This window comes from Morone saxatilis, unplaced genomic scaffold, assembly GCF_004916995.1.
Source record: "Morone saxatilis isolate NCDOM2014 unplaced genomic scaffold, NCSU_SB_2.0 Contig17, whole genome shotgun sequence".
Lineage (NCBI taxonomy): Eukaryota > Metazoa > Chordata > Actinopteri > Moronidae > Morone > Morone saxatilis.
The window spans coordinates 12,584,043-12,602,107 of NW_023339729.1; the positions used below are offsets into that span (position 1 = coordinate 12,584,043).

General features: G+C 39.9%; 2 protein-coding genes across 4 annotated transcripts; both read left to right on the plus strand.

Annotated features, from left to right (window-relative positions):
- Positions 1–83: 83 nt before the first annotated feature.
- On the plus strand, positions 84–5,009 carry LOC118327577 (zinc finger protein 501-like). 3 transcript variants are annotated; one of them, XM_035660991.1, is made up of 3 exons: positions 84–808; positions 2,443–2,500; positions 2,848–5,009. In XM_035660991.1, exons 2-3 carry the CDS (start codon positions 2,452–2,454, stop codon positions 3,966–3,968), a joined length of 1,170 nt encoding a protein of 389 aa, XP_035516884.1. In that variant the 5' UTR covers positions 84–808; positions 2,443–2,451; the 3' UTR covers positions 3,969–5,009. The 3 variants fall into 3 exon arrangements, with proteins under 3 accessions (XP_035516884.1, XP_035516882.1, XP_035516883.1); XM_035660989.1 differs by having other exon boundaries at positions 84–740; XM_035660990.1 differs by lacking the exon at positions 84–808 and adding an exon at positions 1,099–1,518.
- A 1,078-nt stretch (positions 5,010–6,087) lies between these two features.
- cfap52 (cilia and flagella associated protein 52) lies at positions 6,088–17,514 on the plus strand. Its single transcript, XM_035660556.1, has 14 exons — positions 6,088–6,307; positions 6,598–6,797; positions 7,033–7,169; positions 7,563–7,691; positions 7,939–8,038; positions 8,256–8,372; positions 8,763–8,863; positions 9,024–9,194; positions 10,098–10,246; positions 10,479–10,624; positions 11,219–11,370; positions 12,046–12,148; positions 16,676–16,787; positions 17,161–17,514. The coding sequence occupies exons 1-14, from the start codon at positions 6,247–6,249 to the stop codon at positions 17,340–17,342; spliced, it is 1,860 nt and encodes a 619-aa protein (XP_035516449.1). The 5' UTR covers positions 6,088–6,246; the 3' UTR covers positions 17,343–17,514.
- Positions 17,515–18,065: the final 551 nt, after the last annotated feature.

Here is an 18,065-nt window from a genome sequence, read left to right on the forward strand (position 1 = left end):
TTCGTTTACTCAAGAGAAAACAACTTTGTTATTCGAGATAAACGAATTAATAAGTCGTTATCACAAGATAACAGTGCATTAAAAAAAATAAAAAATCCATGGCCGTTCTCGGCTTCCGTATCATTGCACACACTTTTAAACCAAAGTAGTCCTTGTAGCCGGACTAGGGCGATCTGGTCATGGCCCTACCTACCAACAATAAATGACAGACCTATTTGAAAACCTTTGCTGCGTTCTAGTGCTGTAGGAACTGCTGTGTGTATTAATGGGCACATCTGAACGGGGAAAACGTTTTTTTTTTGTAATTGATTTATTGTTTTTGTCGTTGTTATTTGTATGTGATAATCAGAATGATTAATGCGGATAATATACACGATGTCAACAATGAAAGTACGTGCACTATAGGTGTGGATTCTTTTGTAAGTGGATGTGTCTACTGTATCTACGGTCATTGTTCAACTTGGTCGACACGTTTTCTTTCCAATAAACAAAGTACGTGGTACATAGTGTGTAATGTCTAACCATTATTATAATACCACAGTGCGAAGCAGGTAGTTCTGTGACGCGTGAACACTAAAAAAAAAAAACCAGTAATCAATAACAATGTACCTTGTGAAGAATTGAACTCCCGAACTTACGTAATGCATTTGAATGTATCGTACAGGGGAATGGGCATCAACTCTACTGCTGTAGTTAGCTTGTGTAGCAAGCTGCTGCTACCAGCTGTCTTTAAATGTGAAGTAAGTTCAATTTAAAACGTTGCCGACAAAAGATGTGACTGCCTTCGGTTTTAAGGATTATTGGAGAGGTGGGACTCCATTTTATATGCCCTGCTTAATGTTATACGGCTTTGTTAGCTAACGCGACAACAACATTAGCCTTAGCTAAGTTAGCTAAGTTAGCTAACGTTACCTCTCCTCAGTTCTCTTCCGAACTTCTCTCCTCTCTCTCTCTTCTCTCTCTTCCTCTTCTCTCTCTCTCTCTCTGTGTCAGATAAACAGTCATCTGCCCTCCGTTTTTAAAGGCACTTCAGCAATAAAAACAACTTGCGTTAAGCATACAACAGTGAGGGGGGGGGGGCGGGGTCATGCTAAAATCAATTCAAAATCAATTCAAAATCATTTCAAAATCATTTCAGCTTAGTTGCCCTGCCCATTTGCAGATGATACGTTAACGTTATATACACTATATAATACACTATCATATGGTCTGTGCCTGAACAGCTGTGGCTACCTTTCCTTTCTGTAACGCTAGCTCAAGTAGCGTTGACATTGTGGGCTATTCATGTTAGGTTTTCAGCGTTTAGTGTCGTCTCTTGTTCATTCTGTCCTTCTTTACTCTAACAAGTTAACGATTGCACGTTGCTGAGACTGCGCAGTCTGATCCATCAAAGGTCAGCTTAGTAAATAGCTGCTTGGTGGATCGTGTAAATAGTGTCTACCTCAAGAGGCGATGGTGCTATAAGAATACCCCACAATAGGACTTTGTGACTGCTTGACGCTGCTTCAAAGATGCTGGGTATGTGTAAAAGTGTGGTCAGAGGCATATCTCTTACCTGTAATACCTGTCATTTATCATTCATGTTATTAAAACTCTATACTGTGGTTAAACTAATATATGTATACATATATATATATATAGCAGGAGAAAACAGCTGGATTGTTTTGCTTCATATGCTCCCCTGTGGTGTCCTCATTATCCAGCACACCACATTAATTCCACTAGCTGTAAGAATATAGTTGGGTGGAATATTCTGGATTACAAAACTAATAGTGTAATAGATAAAAATCACAACTTGACCAAAAAAAGGGAACCCAGCCATGCAGCATATGCTGTAGTGTAGCAGGAACTTGTTCAAATTGTCTACCACATTATTTCTCTTTATGTGAATCACATCACAGTCATGCATTTTACACATCTACTGTATGTTACGTCGTGACATCAACTCTTTGGGTCTCAGTAGTAGTGTAAGGTACACCATTTTTGCATGGCTATAAACAGATACAATATGATTTCACAGGAAGGACATATCTGTATGTATGTGTGTGCATATTTATTGCAGATATATTGGCTTCAATGTATATGTTGGCCCATGAGTAACAAGAACAACACAATGCAGTACAGAGATGCCAAACTAGGCTTGTGGTCAGTTAGACAGTATCACTATTACATAGTCTGTCCACCAGAAGGCACTGCCAAGAGGATATTTCAACCGTTATGTGTCACACTCAGTTGTATCTTGGTCTCAGTTAAGACACTTAAATGAAATGTAATGGATACGTGTCAAGATTGTTTATTTATGTTATGTGTTTGTATTAAAAAATACTATTGGCTGATATATCACATACACAGATGTTAAAAACACTGAATCACTGTGCTACAATACCGATGTAATTTTCCATTTCCTCTGTTTGTGTCTGTGTCTGTGTTGTATGTAAATAGGCTGCAGTCATGGGCCCAGACACTGCATCTGCCCCTAAAACAGAATCTTCAGAGGAGAGTAAGTGTTGATGCTTTTCATATATTTTTGGTCAACACTCAACACCCACAACAGATTGTCAGGTTTTTAAAAATGTTTACATCACACAAGTCTGAATGCCCATTGAATAAAGTAAAATGGCCCCGTACATCTAAATGTGCATTATAAGTGTTTGTCACACTTCCCTTCTAAAAGCCTTCACAAAAATCACAGACATCCTCTGTGTGTTCAGTTTTTAAAAAAACATCATCATGTAACATTAGTCACTGATAGGAGGAAATCATTTTATTCTGCTGAGATTTTTTTTTTTCAGTCAATTTGTTCAGTAAAATATTCAGAGGATATTCTTCGATGTGATTGTTCCTCAGGTCCGGGAGAAGTCGTCGTGAAGGTAATCTCAGAATCAGATTCCAATGATGCTTCGACCGCCACTGAGCCCGAGAACCCCAGACAGCCAGAGAGCAACATATCAGACAAGTGTTACCCTTGCTCCATCTGTGGCAAGGTATTTGACAGACCATCGAAGCTAGACAGGCATAGACCCGTTCACACGAGGAAGCCTAAAACCCTTCATCAGTGTCAGCACTGTGATAAGAGTTTCACACAACAGGAGAAGCTCATCCGACACCAGAATTGCCACAATAGGACTAACAAGCACCCCTGTCCTGACTGTGGAAAAGTGTTCAACAGGCCTTCAAAGTTAGAGAGACATAAGCGCACACACTCAAAGAAACCCAAGGTGCCTCACCAGTGCTCATACTGCATGAAGACGTTCAATAAACTTAACAAACTTGTCCGTCACAAGCGAATGCACACCGGTGAGAAGCCTTTCACCTGCTCGGTCTGTGGAAAAGGATTCTCCGAGTCAGGTCACTGCAAAGCACATGAAAAGACGCACGAGGAGCAGCCGGAAAAACCTCACTGCTGCGCAGACTGTGGGATGTGTTTCTTCAAGGCCTCGGAGCTCCGCCGACACTTCCGCTCTCACACAGGAGAGAAACCTTTCAGATGCACCCTGTGCGAGAGCTGCTTCTCCCGCTCAGAAGGACTTAAAAGACACATGAGGAGCCACACGGGTGAAAGACCATACAAATGCATTATATGCGGAAAGGGTTTTTATTCTCGTCAGGATTTGAATATTCATGGTTTGACCCACTCTGGAGAGAAACCACATCTCTGCCCCGTGTGCGGTAAAGGCTTCTCGCAGCTGGGAAACATGAAAGAACACGAACAAAATGTTCATATTAAGTCGGAGAAATACATTTGCAATGAATGTGGGGCAACCTTCACGCGGTACAAGTCACTGACAAAACATCAGCGGACACACACAGGAGAAAGACCCTATCTGTGCCTCACCTGTGGTCGCAGGTTTTCATGGAGCCATTCTCTCAGCAGGCACCGGAGGACACACACACACAGACAGATGTCTATGGACACATCTAAAGACATAGCAAGCTTTGAAGGACCCTCTGAGAATCCTGACAGTTGAAAACACAAGTAAAGTCTTTATAGAGAGGACATTTCATCTTCAGGCAATTTTCCCGGGGCCACAGTCAAGCTAATTAGTAGTAATTTGTAGTATTTGTGATGATTCACCTTGCTGCTTGCTTTGTATTATTTATCTTTTATTGATCAGAGCAAGAAGTTTCTGGCTTCTGAATTATATTGGCAGTTAAAATGAATGTTATTTTTGGCATAGATATGTTCTGTGAATTGGGTGAACGCAGATCGTCTGACGATATAAGCACACTGCTGTTTGTGGGGAAGCTTATGACAGATTTGAACTTCCCTTTATATAATCTGGAAGAATATCTCATGTTTGTCATCACCCAAAAGACCACAACCAAAGCAGAATTGCTGCAGGCCTGAAACTCTTATTGACATGCACCCAAACTGTTACTAAACAAAATGCAACTGTAAAATACGCCAGACTAAATTTCTGCTTTCCAACGGTGATTACCTTAATCTGATGTAATGTGCTACCTCACTCTGTCAGTACTATAGAAAGCACACAATTATTAACCAGCACAAGATGTGTGTATAGTTCAGTCCATGCCGGTAGCCTTTGGTAGATTTTCTTACTCTAATTGATAAAAGGATATTTTACTTTCTTTTTCTTGGTCAACAGCTGCTCATCAGTTAAATGCCAAAATTAGACATTTTTGTACTCTTATATCAAGTTATTTTTTAAATAATTACTCCTTCACAGAATGGTTAATTCTATGCCGACTCAAAGCTGAAAGTGCTGTTATGCTTTTCTCATCTGCAGGTTTATTACTTCTCACCTCAAATGGGAAACACCTGCTTTGAGATCACTAAGTGCAGTGTGGCCAGGAGTGAACAGTGGTTTGTCTCTGGTACGAGCTGTGTAGCATTACAATTAATAGAAAATATTGTCGTTTTTATATTTTTATTTTTGTTATTGATCTGTATAGCACATATACTGTGTAGTTATGTAATCCATTGATTTTCTTTGTGATACTATCTACATACATGGCATTTTACTGTCAATAAACAGGTACATTACATAGTACTGTAGTTCATTGCATTGTTGAAACAAAATGGGGCCTCTACTCTTTCATACATATTCAAGTAATGTGCTTAAATGTGTTTTTAGTTGTTCAGATAAACATGTCAACTGAACCTTGAACTACATAAGCCTGGAAATCTGTTTGATAGAAAACACAGACACTAATAAACTGTCTTCATATATTGCAAGTCTGGCATATTTATATTGTGTATGACGTCTGTTACTATGCACCAAACAGTTCTTCTGCATACTTGATAATGAAAGACACAGTAAAAATGTGTCTAAAGAATGTAGTTAAAGAGGGGTTTTTATATTTTCCCTCTAGATTTGCTCCCTATCTTAATTAGCCATTTTAAAATGACCAGTGCTGTACAGACGGCTGACAAATTAAAGGAAAAATCTCAATATATGAGTGGAGAAACAAAACGAATGCACGTGCAGACTGCATGGTACAAGTAAGCAAATAACTTAAAATGATGCTCTGTGTCATGCATAAAAAGGCTGTGCAGGCCAAGTTGATTCTGATTTTGTCAGAGGGTTATTATTGAGCCCTACAGTGAGGAGATCGGTTGGCTCTGTTATTCTGTGGGGGGACCTTTTGCTGACATGGTTTGGATCAACTCTCTGCAGGTCTCTGCAAATGAATACAAAGTTATTCACCTTTATCCTATGATGAAACATTTCCATCCTGATGGTAGTGGTCTCTTCCAGGATGACAATGCACCCATCCATAGGGCACGAGGGGTCACTGAATGCTTTGATGAGTATGAAAATGATGCTATGGCATTTGTTGAACCAGATCTTAACTCAATTGAACACGTATGGGAGATTTAAACCAAAATGCTCTCCTCCACCATCATCAAAACACCAAATACGTGTAACTTTTGAAAGAATGGAATCAATGCCAAGGCTCATTAACACCGCACGAAGACACTTTATTTTGGGTTAATCTGTCACATGTATTTATCTTAATGTTTTTATGTTCGACTATTTTAGAATTTAAAAAAATCCGATGGCAAGTGAAGGCAGCGACGACGTATCACCGACCAATGACAATGGCCAACATAACCCAGCTGTTGCTAGGTAACGTCTGTTTGGTGTTACTAGTTGAGTTACAGACCGGTTTGAATAAATACGCCAGCGTGAGTTTTTCCAGCAAAAATTAAATTTTTCGATGAAACTAGGCTTCTGTTAACACTTTACAGGAGAAAGCGCGAGTATATTCAGTTTTCCAACCATGGCTCTTGACACACATGGCGTGCCTCAACTTGAACTGGAGTCTGTTATTGGGTTCAATGGTAAGTTTTCTGCGGACTTTAATGTTCTAACCATGTCGATGGTTCTAACTAATGTTAACTAGCTTAACTTCTGTGGCAACAAATCAAACTTCACGCTAATGAAACACCTGTTTTTTATTTCCAATAGTTGTGCACAGTGCCAGTAATTTTATATTAGGTTAGGTTAGGCTTCAATTACCATTTAACTGGAAAAGGTTGCACATTCTGACACCTTTCAAAACAGGAGACCGTCCATCGTGAGCACAGTTTATCTTTGTACATTTCTTTTGTGCTCCACTTTGTTTCATCAGGACGTGTGTTTTCTGGCCTGAGAGTCCATCCAGACAGAGAGCACCTGATCTATCCTCTGGGATGCACAGTCATTCTGAAGAGAATCAAAGATGGCAAGCAGGAGTTCCTGCAAGGACACACAAACAATGTGTCCTGTATTGCAGTGTCCAAACATGGATCATATATTGCCTCTGGACAAGTCAACTATATGGGCTTTAAGGTAGCTGTAGTTACAATGCATTTTCCATAAGTTGTTGACATGGTTAACTCAACTAACTCACCATCAATTACCTGCTTACCCCCCCCCCCCCCCCCCCTTGATGGTGTGTGGTGCATTAGGAAGCAGTCGTTGTTTTGCATTAGAGGCTGGAATCCATTTACAGTGAGCGACGACAAAACAAATGTATCATTTATGTATCACTTGTAACCATTTGGATAAAAACATATATTCCTAGGCTACCGTAATTATCTGGGACTATGCACAGCGAACAGTCTACGCCCAGCTGCTCCTCCACAAGGCAAAGGTGGAGGCACTGGCCTTCTCTCCCAATGACAAGTACCTGGTGTCCCTTGGGGGTCAGGATGATGGCAGGTAAACATGATGTACACGTGCTCCCTCCCAAATACCCAATTGAAAAGCTGGGTAGTAGTTTCAGAAACTCATGATACACTCTTTCTAAATGCAAACATTACCGACTTGATCATAAGATTTCAATAGCAATGGGTTTATGAGAATAAACACTATCATTGCCAAACACAGACATTTTATTTAATGACCAGATATCTCCACACTAAGGCATACAACATGTTACTGAGATACTTATCTGGGAGCATTATCAGTTTGACACTTGATAATTCATACAAATCAGTTTTTGTATAGTCACACTGTAGTTGTACATGTTCACACAGAAATAAGCATACAGTATGTAAATGCAGTACATATTCTCTATTTGTTGAGTGTGTGAGGTGTTTTCTGTGTTTTCAGCATAGTGGTATGGAATATTGAGACCAAGCAGGCCATTTGTGGCAGCCCAGCTTCAGCTCACAGTGCCGGTCACTGCCTCACTGTGCAGTACTCCAACACAAATGACAATATCTTTGTTTCTGCTGGCAGGTGAGTGTAAACCAAATGTCCAAAAGCCCTAGTGCAACTCTGTAACACAGATTTTTACAATATTCAGAGAATTTATCAACAAACTAACGCAAGTCATCTGCTTTCACAATTTCAAGACATCTCATTATGGCTTTTTTTCACAGAATATCTACATTCAAAATGTTCCTTTATCACAATCCCTCTTGTTAATGTGCCACTCGTATCATTCTGTTACAGTATTTTAATATCATTGGTCTTTTTTGTGCAGTGGAACATTGCGAGTGTGGGAGCTGGACCTCGTCAACAGGAAGATCAGGCCCACAGAGTGTCAGACAGGCAAGCTGAAGAGGATTGTGAAATGTGTAGAGGTATGATGTCATTTTCAGATCCAAGTTTTGAGTTTTACAAAATGGCTATTTCAAATATTATTATTTGCTATTTCCAACAAATTTCCCCCCGGGGATCAATAAAGTATTTCTGATTCAGATTATTGCTATAACTAAATGATTGATATACACTTCTAGTTAACAGTGTTGCCTCTCCATTTATATTGTTTATTGATTGTACATTTACCATATTAAACAGATTTCAGAGGATGATCAGTTCATTTACTGTGGCACCACCAGTGGAGACATAATGAAAATCAACCTGAAGACGGGGCTTCTGGGTGAATGTGGTCCAGTTAAAACAAAATACAGCCTGGTAGGTCAGCTCATCGGGGGTCATTCTGCTTCTATTTTGACTGTGTGAAGGTAATGTTTGCTGTTGCTCACTCGCGCTCCGTCTGATAGTCAGGTCTCCTGCTGCGTATATTGAGCTGATTGAACTGTATTCCTGATAAAATGCTCCTTTGAAAATATATGCAAGGGGTCATGCCATGTATTTAATTTGATCTGCAACTTATTTCTTTGACATCTTTTAACTTATTCCTGAAGCTAATTGTATCTGCAATATTTGACAAACCCCTCCAGCTCTTTCGAGATATATGGTTCAGCTAGTATCAAAGGGCTAGGAATTTGAAAACCGATATGTTCCTGTGTACAAAATAGCTTTTTTGGGTCTATATATTATAATTTAGCTTTTTCTGTGCAGGGTGTCAGTGTCCTAAGGATACTGAAGTCTGGGAACCTGCTTGTGGGGTCTGGATCTGGCACCTTCACTCTATGTTCCAGCACCAACTTCAAAACTATTAAGTGAGTCCTGCAACTGTATCATTTGAATCACCCCCTTTAAAACATGTTTTGTAACGCATGGTGTTCATGGTTCACAGCTTGTACCAATATAGTGCAAACACCTTTACTGTTATTTTACAATGCTCATCATCAACTCCTTTCTCCTCTTGTCCCACATTAGGGAAGTCCAGCTGGAAAAGGGGGTGACCTCCATCGCTCTAAGAGGAGAGGGCCAGCAGTTCTTTGTTGGGACAGAGGCTGCTCAGATGTACCGCTTCAATTATGAGGACCACAAAGCTGAACTTATTTCCACCAGCCACAACAGTGCTGTCAAGGACGTCGTCATATGTTTGTAAGTGGCAGACAGACAATTCAGGAAGTAAGAGTCAAAGTCAGTTTTTTTTTTTTTTTTCAGCTTTTGAATTTGGCAAGAAATATCCTCCATCATGCTGTGAAAGAATCAACTTTGCTTGACAGGATACAAGTGAAGTGTTGTCTGATTCAACATTTGTTGTCATATTTATCCAACAAAAACAAACAGTGCTTCCCCAGTGTTTTCCCAGCAGCACACAAACAAGTATTGCTTACCTTCATTTAGTGTGTTAGCCAGCCTTAGATTTAGAAAAGACCTAGCTCTGTATTTCCATAACAAAAGATGTAAGCAGAAATTAGCACCAGCCACCAGCTAATTGCTGGTAAAACATGTATGTGCTTGGTGGATCTGCTTCACTCACCAGCCAAAAATTTAATATTCACTAGCCATTTGGCCAGTTAATTTTGCACCCTGGGTAATTCAACCTGTGTGTCATTGATAGTACAACAAAACAAACACATTCATGAATTTATGGGCTTTGTGGTGTGGCCTATGCTATGGGCTAAAATCATAGGAAAATGGCAAGCGACGGTTCCTAAACCACTAGTGTGAGTAGCTGTATGTCCTTCTCGGACAACAGCTTAGAACCCTTGTGTCTCTCGTAATACATCATTTCAGTACCCCATGTGCTCACTAGAGGGTGACACATGCTTGACTCATCCATGTCAGTCCTTTATAAACTTTGAAAAACAGCTGGTTTTAGGTATATTGTACAAAAACATGGGTAATGTATTGAATCCAACGTCATCATGTCATTGAGTATATGGATACTTGGTTAAATACTTTTAACCTAGTTAGCAGTATTTTATGACAGGTAGTTATACAGACATTCACTTAACTGTATATGTCCATATATCTCTCTTTTTTTCGGTTTTCTACCAGTGGAACGTCTGAATTATTTGCAACCTGCTCTGAGGAGGACATCAGGTTGTGGCACATAGACAAGCCCAAAGAGCTGCTGCGTATCACTGTACCCAACATGACCTGCAATTCCCTGGACTTCATGGCTGATGGACATAGCATCATCAGTGGTGAGAATCAGGGAGAGGTATCGGCAAACAAGTCAACAGCGCTTATTACTACAAAGAATATTTAGTTTTTGTCTCTTAGTATTGGCTGTAGATCACTCATAATTATATATGTTCCTCAGTTGTTGTGAAGAAAACTGCAACACTTTTAGTCACCTACTTCCACTAAAACTACTTCACATACTGAATCAAATGAATCCTGACTGACCATTAAAATTTGATTTCTGTCTTCTAGCATGGAATGATGGTAAGATTCGAGTGTTTGCGCCAGAAAGTGGCCGACTCATGCTCATCATTCACAACGCACACAGAATGGGTGTGACAGCCATCGCCGGCACCAGGGACTGCAAGAGGATCGTTAGTGGAGGGGGAGAGGGGCAGGTTAGTACACATAACAGTGATAAACCTCTAACATTCAGAAAATGCTTTATTTTCAATGAAGAAGCCATATGCTTAAAAATGGAATGAGTATTCCCTTTAGTTTTTTGTCAGTAAGCTAACCTAGTTACCAGCCTACTTATTTCATAACAAAATGTATAAAAAGACCAAACTGATATGAGGAAGAAACAGCTATGTTTGGACTTCTACAAGTCATTTATTGTGGAATTCCTCCTCGATCTGATGAAATTGGTTTAAGGATGAAAATGTTTACATCCTCATTGAAGCCATAACATTTTTGTTTGTTTTTTTCTTACAAAATCTGTTTTAAAAAATGTTTGTTAAGATGCCTATTGTCAGAACCCATTCAGCATTCACAAGACTATACCTGTAAATACATATTAACAGGGTGATATAAACATTTTATGCGTTTGAGCACTGGAATACAGTATGATTGCAGTTTGACAGATTTAGAAAGGAGAAAAGGGCCTACTGTATTTATCTTTGTATCTATAGTTGTGCAGTTGCATTGCAAATCATTGAAACAAAGAGGAGAGAGGATTTGAAGTGTCACAACCTGTGCTTCACCTATTGTAGGTGCGTGTGTGGGAGCTGCAGACACGTGGCCATCGGCTGCTGGAGACCATGAAAGAGCACAAAGCCACTGTCACTTGTATCAAAATCAAGAGTGACGACAAAGAGTGTGTCACTGCCAGCTCTGATGGTGCCTGCATCATCTGGGACATAGTGTGAGTAGTCTGCATACCCAAACGCTAAACATACAGTATGGTTCCTTTTTAAACCTTTTGTAGTAAGTGTACATTGTTTTTTTGTTTTTTTTGTAGCATGAAATACTGTACGTAATTCCTAATGATATGCATAGCCATAAAATAGAGTGCTGCCTTCAGGTCTGAGCTGTAATGACAGAGAAATGCTGAAGCCGTTTATCGGTGCCTGGCTGGTACACTAGGAATAAAAAAGAAATCCAGTGCGTTCTTTACGGAGGAAGCTAAGACTCCTTTAATCCCTGGGCTTCTTCTGTGAGGAGAATAAAAACCTGTAAAAGCTCTGACGGTGGTCATGTTTTTTCACTGTCTCTTTTCTTCAATGAACAAGTCTGTGGATTAAACGCTTCCAGGCTGTATTCATTAATAGAAGCTTGGATTCCCTTTTTTTGTATTTTAGCAAGCTGATGTTTGTAATCAGACAAGAGTCTCAGTGAATAATGTTGTGCATTGTGTGTGTGTGGGTGCACAGAACATTTAACAGTTTTTATTAAAAATGAAAAATGAATGAAACGTTTTTTTTTTAAATCACATGAAACTGCACTGGGCAGTTCTACTACTACACAACCACTGCTACACTGGTGAAAGTTACCCTTATCGCTCCTCTTTTTATTTCATCCTCTGCTTGTCTGGCTGTAGGCGGTTTGTGAGTCTTCAAATGGTGATCGCCAACACACTGTTCCGGACACTGTGCTACCACCCAGAGGAATACCAGATCATCACCAGTGGCACTGACAGAAAGGTCTGTTTTGGGAACTGTTAATACCTTCACTCACTACTCTGTGCAGCAGAATACATTTTAATTCCAGTAGGCAGTTTTTTTCTATACTTTTTTATCCCAACCAGTATATCCTGTCACTGTGGTCTCAGAAATCTGCCTTAAGGTTTCTTTACCTTAAGGTTTGTTTTGGTTGGTTTTATGCACTGGTATGTAAGCGTGCATAAAACCCAGCAGTCTTTGCTTCTTTGATTGAAAGTCCCTCAGGGTGCCAAAAGGCTGTGGAACTCAACAGTCATAATCTAGATGTCTCATTATGCTGTTATTGTTATTATAATCTTTAGTCAGTGTGCATGAGAGAAAACCCTGCCGCTCTGGTAAGATCAGCCTAGAGGAGCACAGTGAAGACTTGCACACACACCACATCATCACACACACGTGACTTGCATGTCCATAGATTAGTTTGAAAAGCTTGTAATTTGTTTCTCAGCTCAACGTGATTAGGCCATTGTGCTGGCGGCTAGTCACTGTGACAAAAACACTCAGCCCTTTATAGTCTCTTATTTTGTGCGTAATTTTGATTAACTCTGCGCCACTCCTGTACATAAGGTCAGAAGTTCACAGTGGCAGAATGAAATGCTTGCTTCATTGATTGTGCACTTCATCCACACCCCTTGAACCCGGCCACACATCGGAAACCATATTGCTGCCTCCCCTGCATGCTGAGAGGTGAGGACAAGTTGTGCTGATTAACACAGTGCTGTGGATGTGCTGTGACTGAGCGGAGAGAGAGAGAGTGAGAAGGAGGGATTCAGGGAAGGGGAGAGAGAAGGGAGAAGATGGAAGAGGGGCAGTGCCGTGGTGTTCGTGCCTTCCTGCGGATGTGCCTGTGCCACCCAAGTGCCAGCCAGATCCACCATCTGCTCATCCCAGGACACAGGCCGCTCTGTCTGGGAGAACAAATACCAGCGCTCTGCTCTCTCGCTCCTGCTCTCTCTCTCTCTCTCTGTCTCTCTCTGTCTCACTCCGTACTCCAACCGTTCATCACATCCCAGCACGCCTCTGCGAGTAGATCCACAGACAGTTAACCAATACAGCTGAGAGAAGGAGTGAAGAAAAAATAAGTGGCTAAGAGAAAACAGAATAGACAAGAAGGAGTGGAGGGTCAGAGAGAGGTTGTTTTAATGAGATAGAATACTTTGTGGAGGATGATGACGCGGTCTTTGATGGTGCATTTAGTGGAGGCAATACGGTGCTAACTCTCTCTCCATGGTATGTTTTTATAAGGAGGACGGGAACGATGGTTGAGACCAGGTTTACTGTATTGTTTGCACTTAATATTGTGTCATGTTTGTTTGTTTGTTTTTGCTGTAAGAAGAATGTTGCCGTGATTAACATAATTAATGTGTAAAATTGTACTCGTGCAGCATAATATGAACACATCCAGCGATGAAATTGTTACGATCTTTTATGGCGTTTTGACCGACGGCCTTTTATCTCTGTTTGGTTCTATAAAGCAGGGGGCCACTGAATTACATCATCATCTTTCTTAGTGTTGAATCAATAATGTCTTTGAAAGACTCACATTAATTAAATTGAGAGTTATATCTAACATACCATATGTGTGGTATTAACAAAATAAGCCGTCCTCCGATGCTTTATCATTTCGTGCGGCTCATTTTGAATGTTTTTAAAGGAGCCATTAGCATGAGGACTTAATGATGCTAATCTTGTCTGCAGCTGAGGTGGCTGTAGTCTGGTTGTGAACTCAGGTCTTTAATGGTTAGAAGGTGAGCAGCACTAACAGTAGGCCTTGCATGTAATTAATTTCCTGGTGGCCCATGTTGTGGCTGTAGGCCAGTTTCACAGGCTGAGGTGGAGAGAACACAGATGGGCCAAAACAACTCACACAGGTGGGAGTCTCTAATAAGCTGCTGAAATGAGACGAGGAAGGTGGGAGAGGTCGTGACTGGTGAAGAGGAAGAGACAGAAGATGTCATAGGGGAGAAGAAGTAGTAGTGTTACGGAAACTTTGCTCACACTGAGATATAGAAGAATACTGTACATAAACATTAGTCTGTTCCCTCATTAGTGGTATTCTTAGAGGTCCCGTTTTGTTTGTTGTTTGTTGAAAAGATGATGCTTTAATGTTGGTAAACACATTAGAAACACACCTCAGCTGGATGAATGTGCACATTGTGTACTGCTGTAAGCCTTACCTTCTCATTTGATGCAGAGTTGAATAAGGATCTTTTCTAGAACGTTTTTTATTTGGTGTTTATAATGAACCTTTTCCCCCTCTGGTTGTGGCTTTGTTTTCCTTAATTATGTTTTTTTTTTTTTTTTGGCGGAAATAATATCAGCAAGCCATCCCATCTGAATAAGCCAATCTGTGTCAGAGAAATGCTGTAGCTTCAAACCACAGAAATGTTCCTGTGGCTTGTAAGGGCCAGAGAAAATCACTCTGCAGTTCTGAAACTATAAATAACAGTATTTTTCTTAGTGAGCCTTTTGTTTCTCTTTCATTTCACAATAACCAACAGTATTTGATATGTGTGTGTGAGATTACATTTCCCCTCATTTAATGCATTATAGGCACAATCTTGTGCAGAGAAATGAAATCCTGTCTCAGAGGCTATTCTTATAAATGCTGGGCTTATTCCGAGCAGCTTTGTGTAACATGAACTTTTCCTCCTACGAATAGCCAAGCTATGTAGTGCTGCGTATGATTTCATTTAGTTTAGTCCAATAATAAACCTCTGTATATTGTTTATTAGCAGCATTGCAGTCATTCGATCTTAAAATTTGGTGCATGTGGTGTGGTGACTGACTTTGTGCAATCTGTTTATTCTGTGTTTTACTAACTTCTATATAGACTGTTAAACACATAGGGACTGAGATCAGTGCTAAGGCATGCTACTCATTCATGACTCAGGTGACTGAAATCCACCTAGCTCTCATTTACAGTACCTGACTTTAAGATGTAATCAGGTTGATCATATAAATAACAAGAAAGGATCCTCCTTGGTGTGTGGTTCTGTGATGTTTCTGCTGCTGGAGCTATAAATAACTTCAGCTAACAATTGCCTTTTGTGAGACGTGATTCTTTGACAGCTATAAAGCTCTAGGGATGATTAAATCTCATTCAGATCACCAAACATGGTTTCAATAGATAGATTTGTATATGTGAGAGGCAGTGGTGGAATGTAAGTACCATACTTTAGTACAAATTTAATTACTGAATTATTACCATTTCATGCAGCTTTATACCTCTACTCCACTACATTTGTCCAACAGCTTTAGTTACTAGTTACTTTTCAGAATAACATTTTTCATAATCCTATCCAGTAAATACCACGTATCTTGAAATTTGGGGGTTTTGAATTTGAATTTTCCTGATAAACTGAAGAATTCTGTTCTTTCATGGGTTATTTCTTAAGCTAAATAAACTATTTACTATTACTAAACTATTGTCACACAAATGAAAACAGCTGTTCTTCTGAACTTGTGAACCTTTTAGGGATACGTGGTTTCTCACAGGACACTAAAACAAATGATCTGACATAATGATCCAATGCTGTAAATTAAACTACCCAAAAGTATGTAAAGTAGTTCAAGTTAGCATTAAGAATGATAGAGTAGTAAAAGTAGTTTGAGGGTTGTTTGCGGTCACATAGAGGCTGTTTAAATCTGGTATTAACATGTGTCTCGGGTGATCCGATCACAAGTGGACAGCTTTAAGTACGTCCACATGTGTCTCGAGTGACCACTTGTGAACTCATTTCCCCGCTCAATATGCAAATAAACACTCAGAATTTTAACCAACATGCTGGGAAATAACTAAGTAAGAAATAACTTAATGTGTAACGTTTCCCGAATTTAGAGGAAGGCCCAAATAATTAACAATCTGTCATAGATAGCGTTTGACAAAGTTTATAGCTTCTCCTCAGTCAGTAACTCTAAAAACTGTGTGATTTTTAAAGGGAGTTTCAGTGATATCGCAGTTACTACTATAGTGGTCAAATCAATTGAAACAGACAATGTATTCACAAACATCTGCTGCTTTTCTCGGCAGGTAAAGGAGCCCAAGCACGTTATTTGCATTACAGTGAACAGAATAGACAGAACGTTTCATGTGCACTAACAGGATGTCAGTTGAGTAGACGCTCATTCAATGCGACCCAGGACAAATGAGTGTTTACACTACAAAAGATGTGTGGTCAGATGCGCCGATGCTTGTGATCGGATCAACCAAGACGGATGTTAATACCAGGTGTATACAGGCTGATATTGCATATAAAAACAGGAAATAATGCAGTATATAATGATGTAATAGAAGAATAGCACAACAACATAGAGTTTTATAGAAACAGAATGTTTATGTCATTTATAATGCATACTTGAGGATTTAAGTAAACTTCACAATATCAGAGAACAGTACATGTACACTTAATATGTATGTATTTTCCAAACAAACAATGGCGGTGACAAATATATGTTACATACCTGTATGTGAATTTCAGGGTTTCTGTGTCTTAACTTCCTTCTCAGGTTTCCTACTGGGACGTGTATGACGGTTGTGCCATCCGAGAATTGGAAGGCTCGCAGTCTGGCGCCATCAACGGGTTGCACATCTCACAGGATGGCAAACACTTTGTGACAGGTAATGGCCCGTTACACATCTGCTGCTTGTTATGTTGTTGCTGTGCTCCCTATTGTGATTTTCCTATGAATATAATTCAATAATAAATAAATCTAAATTTACAAAATCTCTTGGGTACGTAAGCATTCAGTGTATAGACAGTCGTCCTTTAACACATTAAACTATGCCCACTATGCATGATTGATGCTTTTTTTGTGTATGTAGTTTCAGTTAGTGCCCTTTAGTTAAAGAACTGTATTATTAAATGATTAGATTTGTCTTTATGCTGTGTTATTGAGTGTGTTTTCATCTCTTCAGAGCCCTTGTTTTCATCTCCTCTACTGACACTCTTACTCAAACGTGTCTCAGGTAATTGACATATTTTTCGTGACAGGTGGAGATGACAAGCTGGTGAAGGTGTGGGACTACATGGAAGGTGTAGTAACCCACATAGGAATAGCTCATGGTGGCAGTATCACCAGCATTAAGCTCTGCTCCAACAACAAGACCTTAATCAGCACCAGCGCAGATGGAGCCATTCTCCGATGGAAGTTTCCTCACCCCCTTTCCCCGTAATGTGGCATGTACTCCACATTAGAAGAAGAACTAGAAGCAACATTAACGTTTAATCCAGTACCACCACACTCATACTCAAATTTCCCCCTGATCTTTCCTCTTAGTGAATGTTCCTATGAGAATTCAACAATCTTACATTAACATGGCACCAAAGGAAATAAATGTAATATGATTAAGCATCAATGACTATGAGAGATTGTTTTCTTTTTCAGCGGAGAACAGGAAAGGAGTGAAAAGAGTACACTTCTTGAGCAGTGTAGTCTCTTAAGTGGTAATTCCACACAGAATTCACTTGAATTTAAAATGACACTTCAAGGCACAAGAACGTATTCTTCACATCAAAGTGTTTGCATTATGCTCCTTTAGACTTGCTATTCAAACAACAGAATTAATGTTGTAGTCTACTACACACTTTCTCAATGCAGATGAAACCAGAATGTGTAAAACCAGGGCTATATTATACAGTACATCCAATTTACAGGTATGATTCTTCTGTCTGCTGCTGTAGAGACAAGCAGGAGGCCCAGATTCTTGGCCGTTTAAGCACACGGCTGCTGTCAGCTAATCTATCAAAGGCGATTCCCTGAAGGATTCTGGTTAAAGTAGGAGGCAGTATGCAACAGCAAGCCTCTCTGACTGCCTCTGATCTGAACCCATCCTCCTCACTATTGTTCAAAATGGAAATAATTAATAACTCACCCCTGCTTCCCCAACAAAGTATAA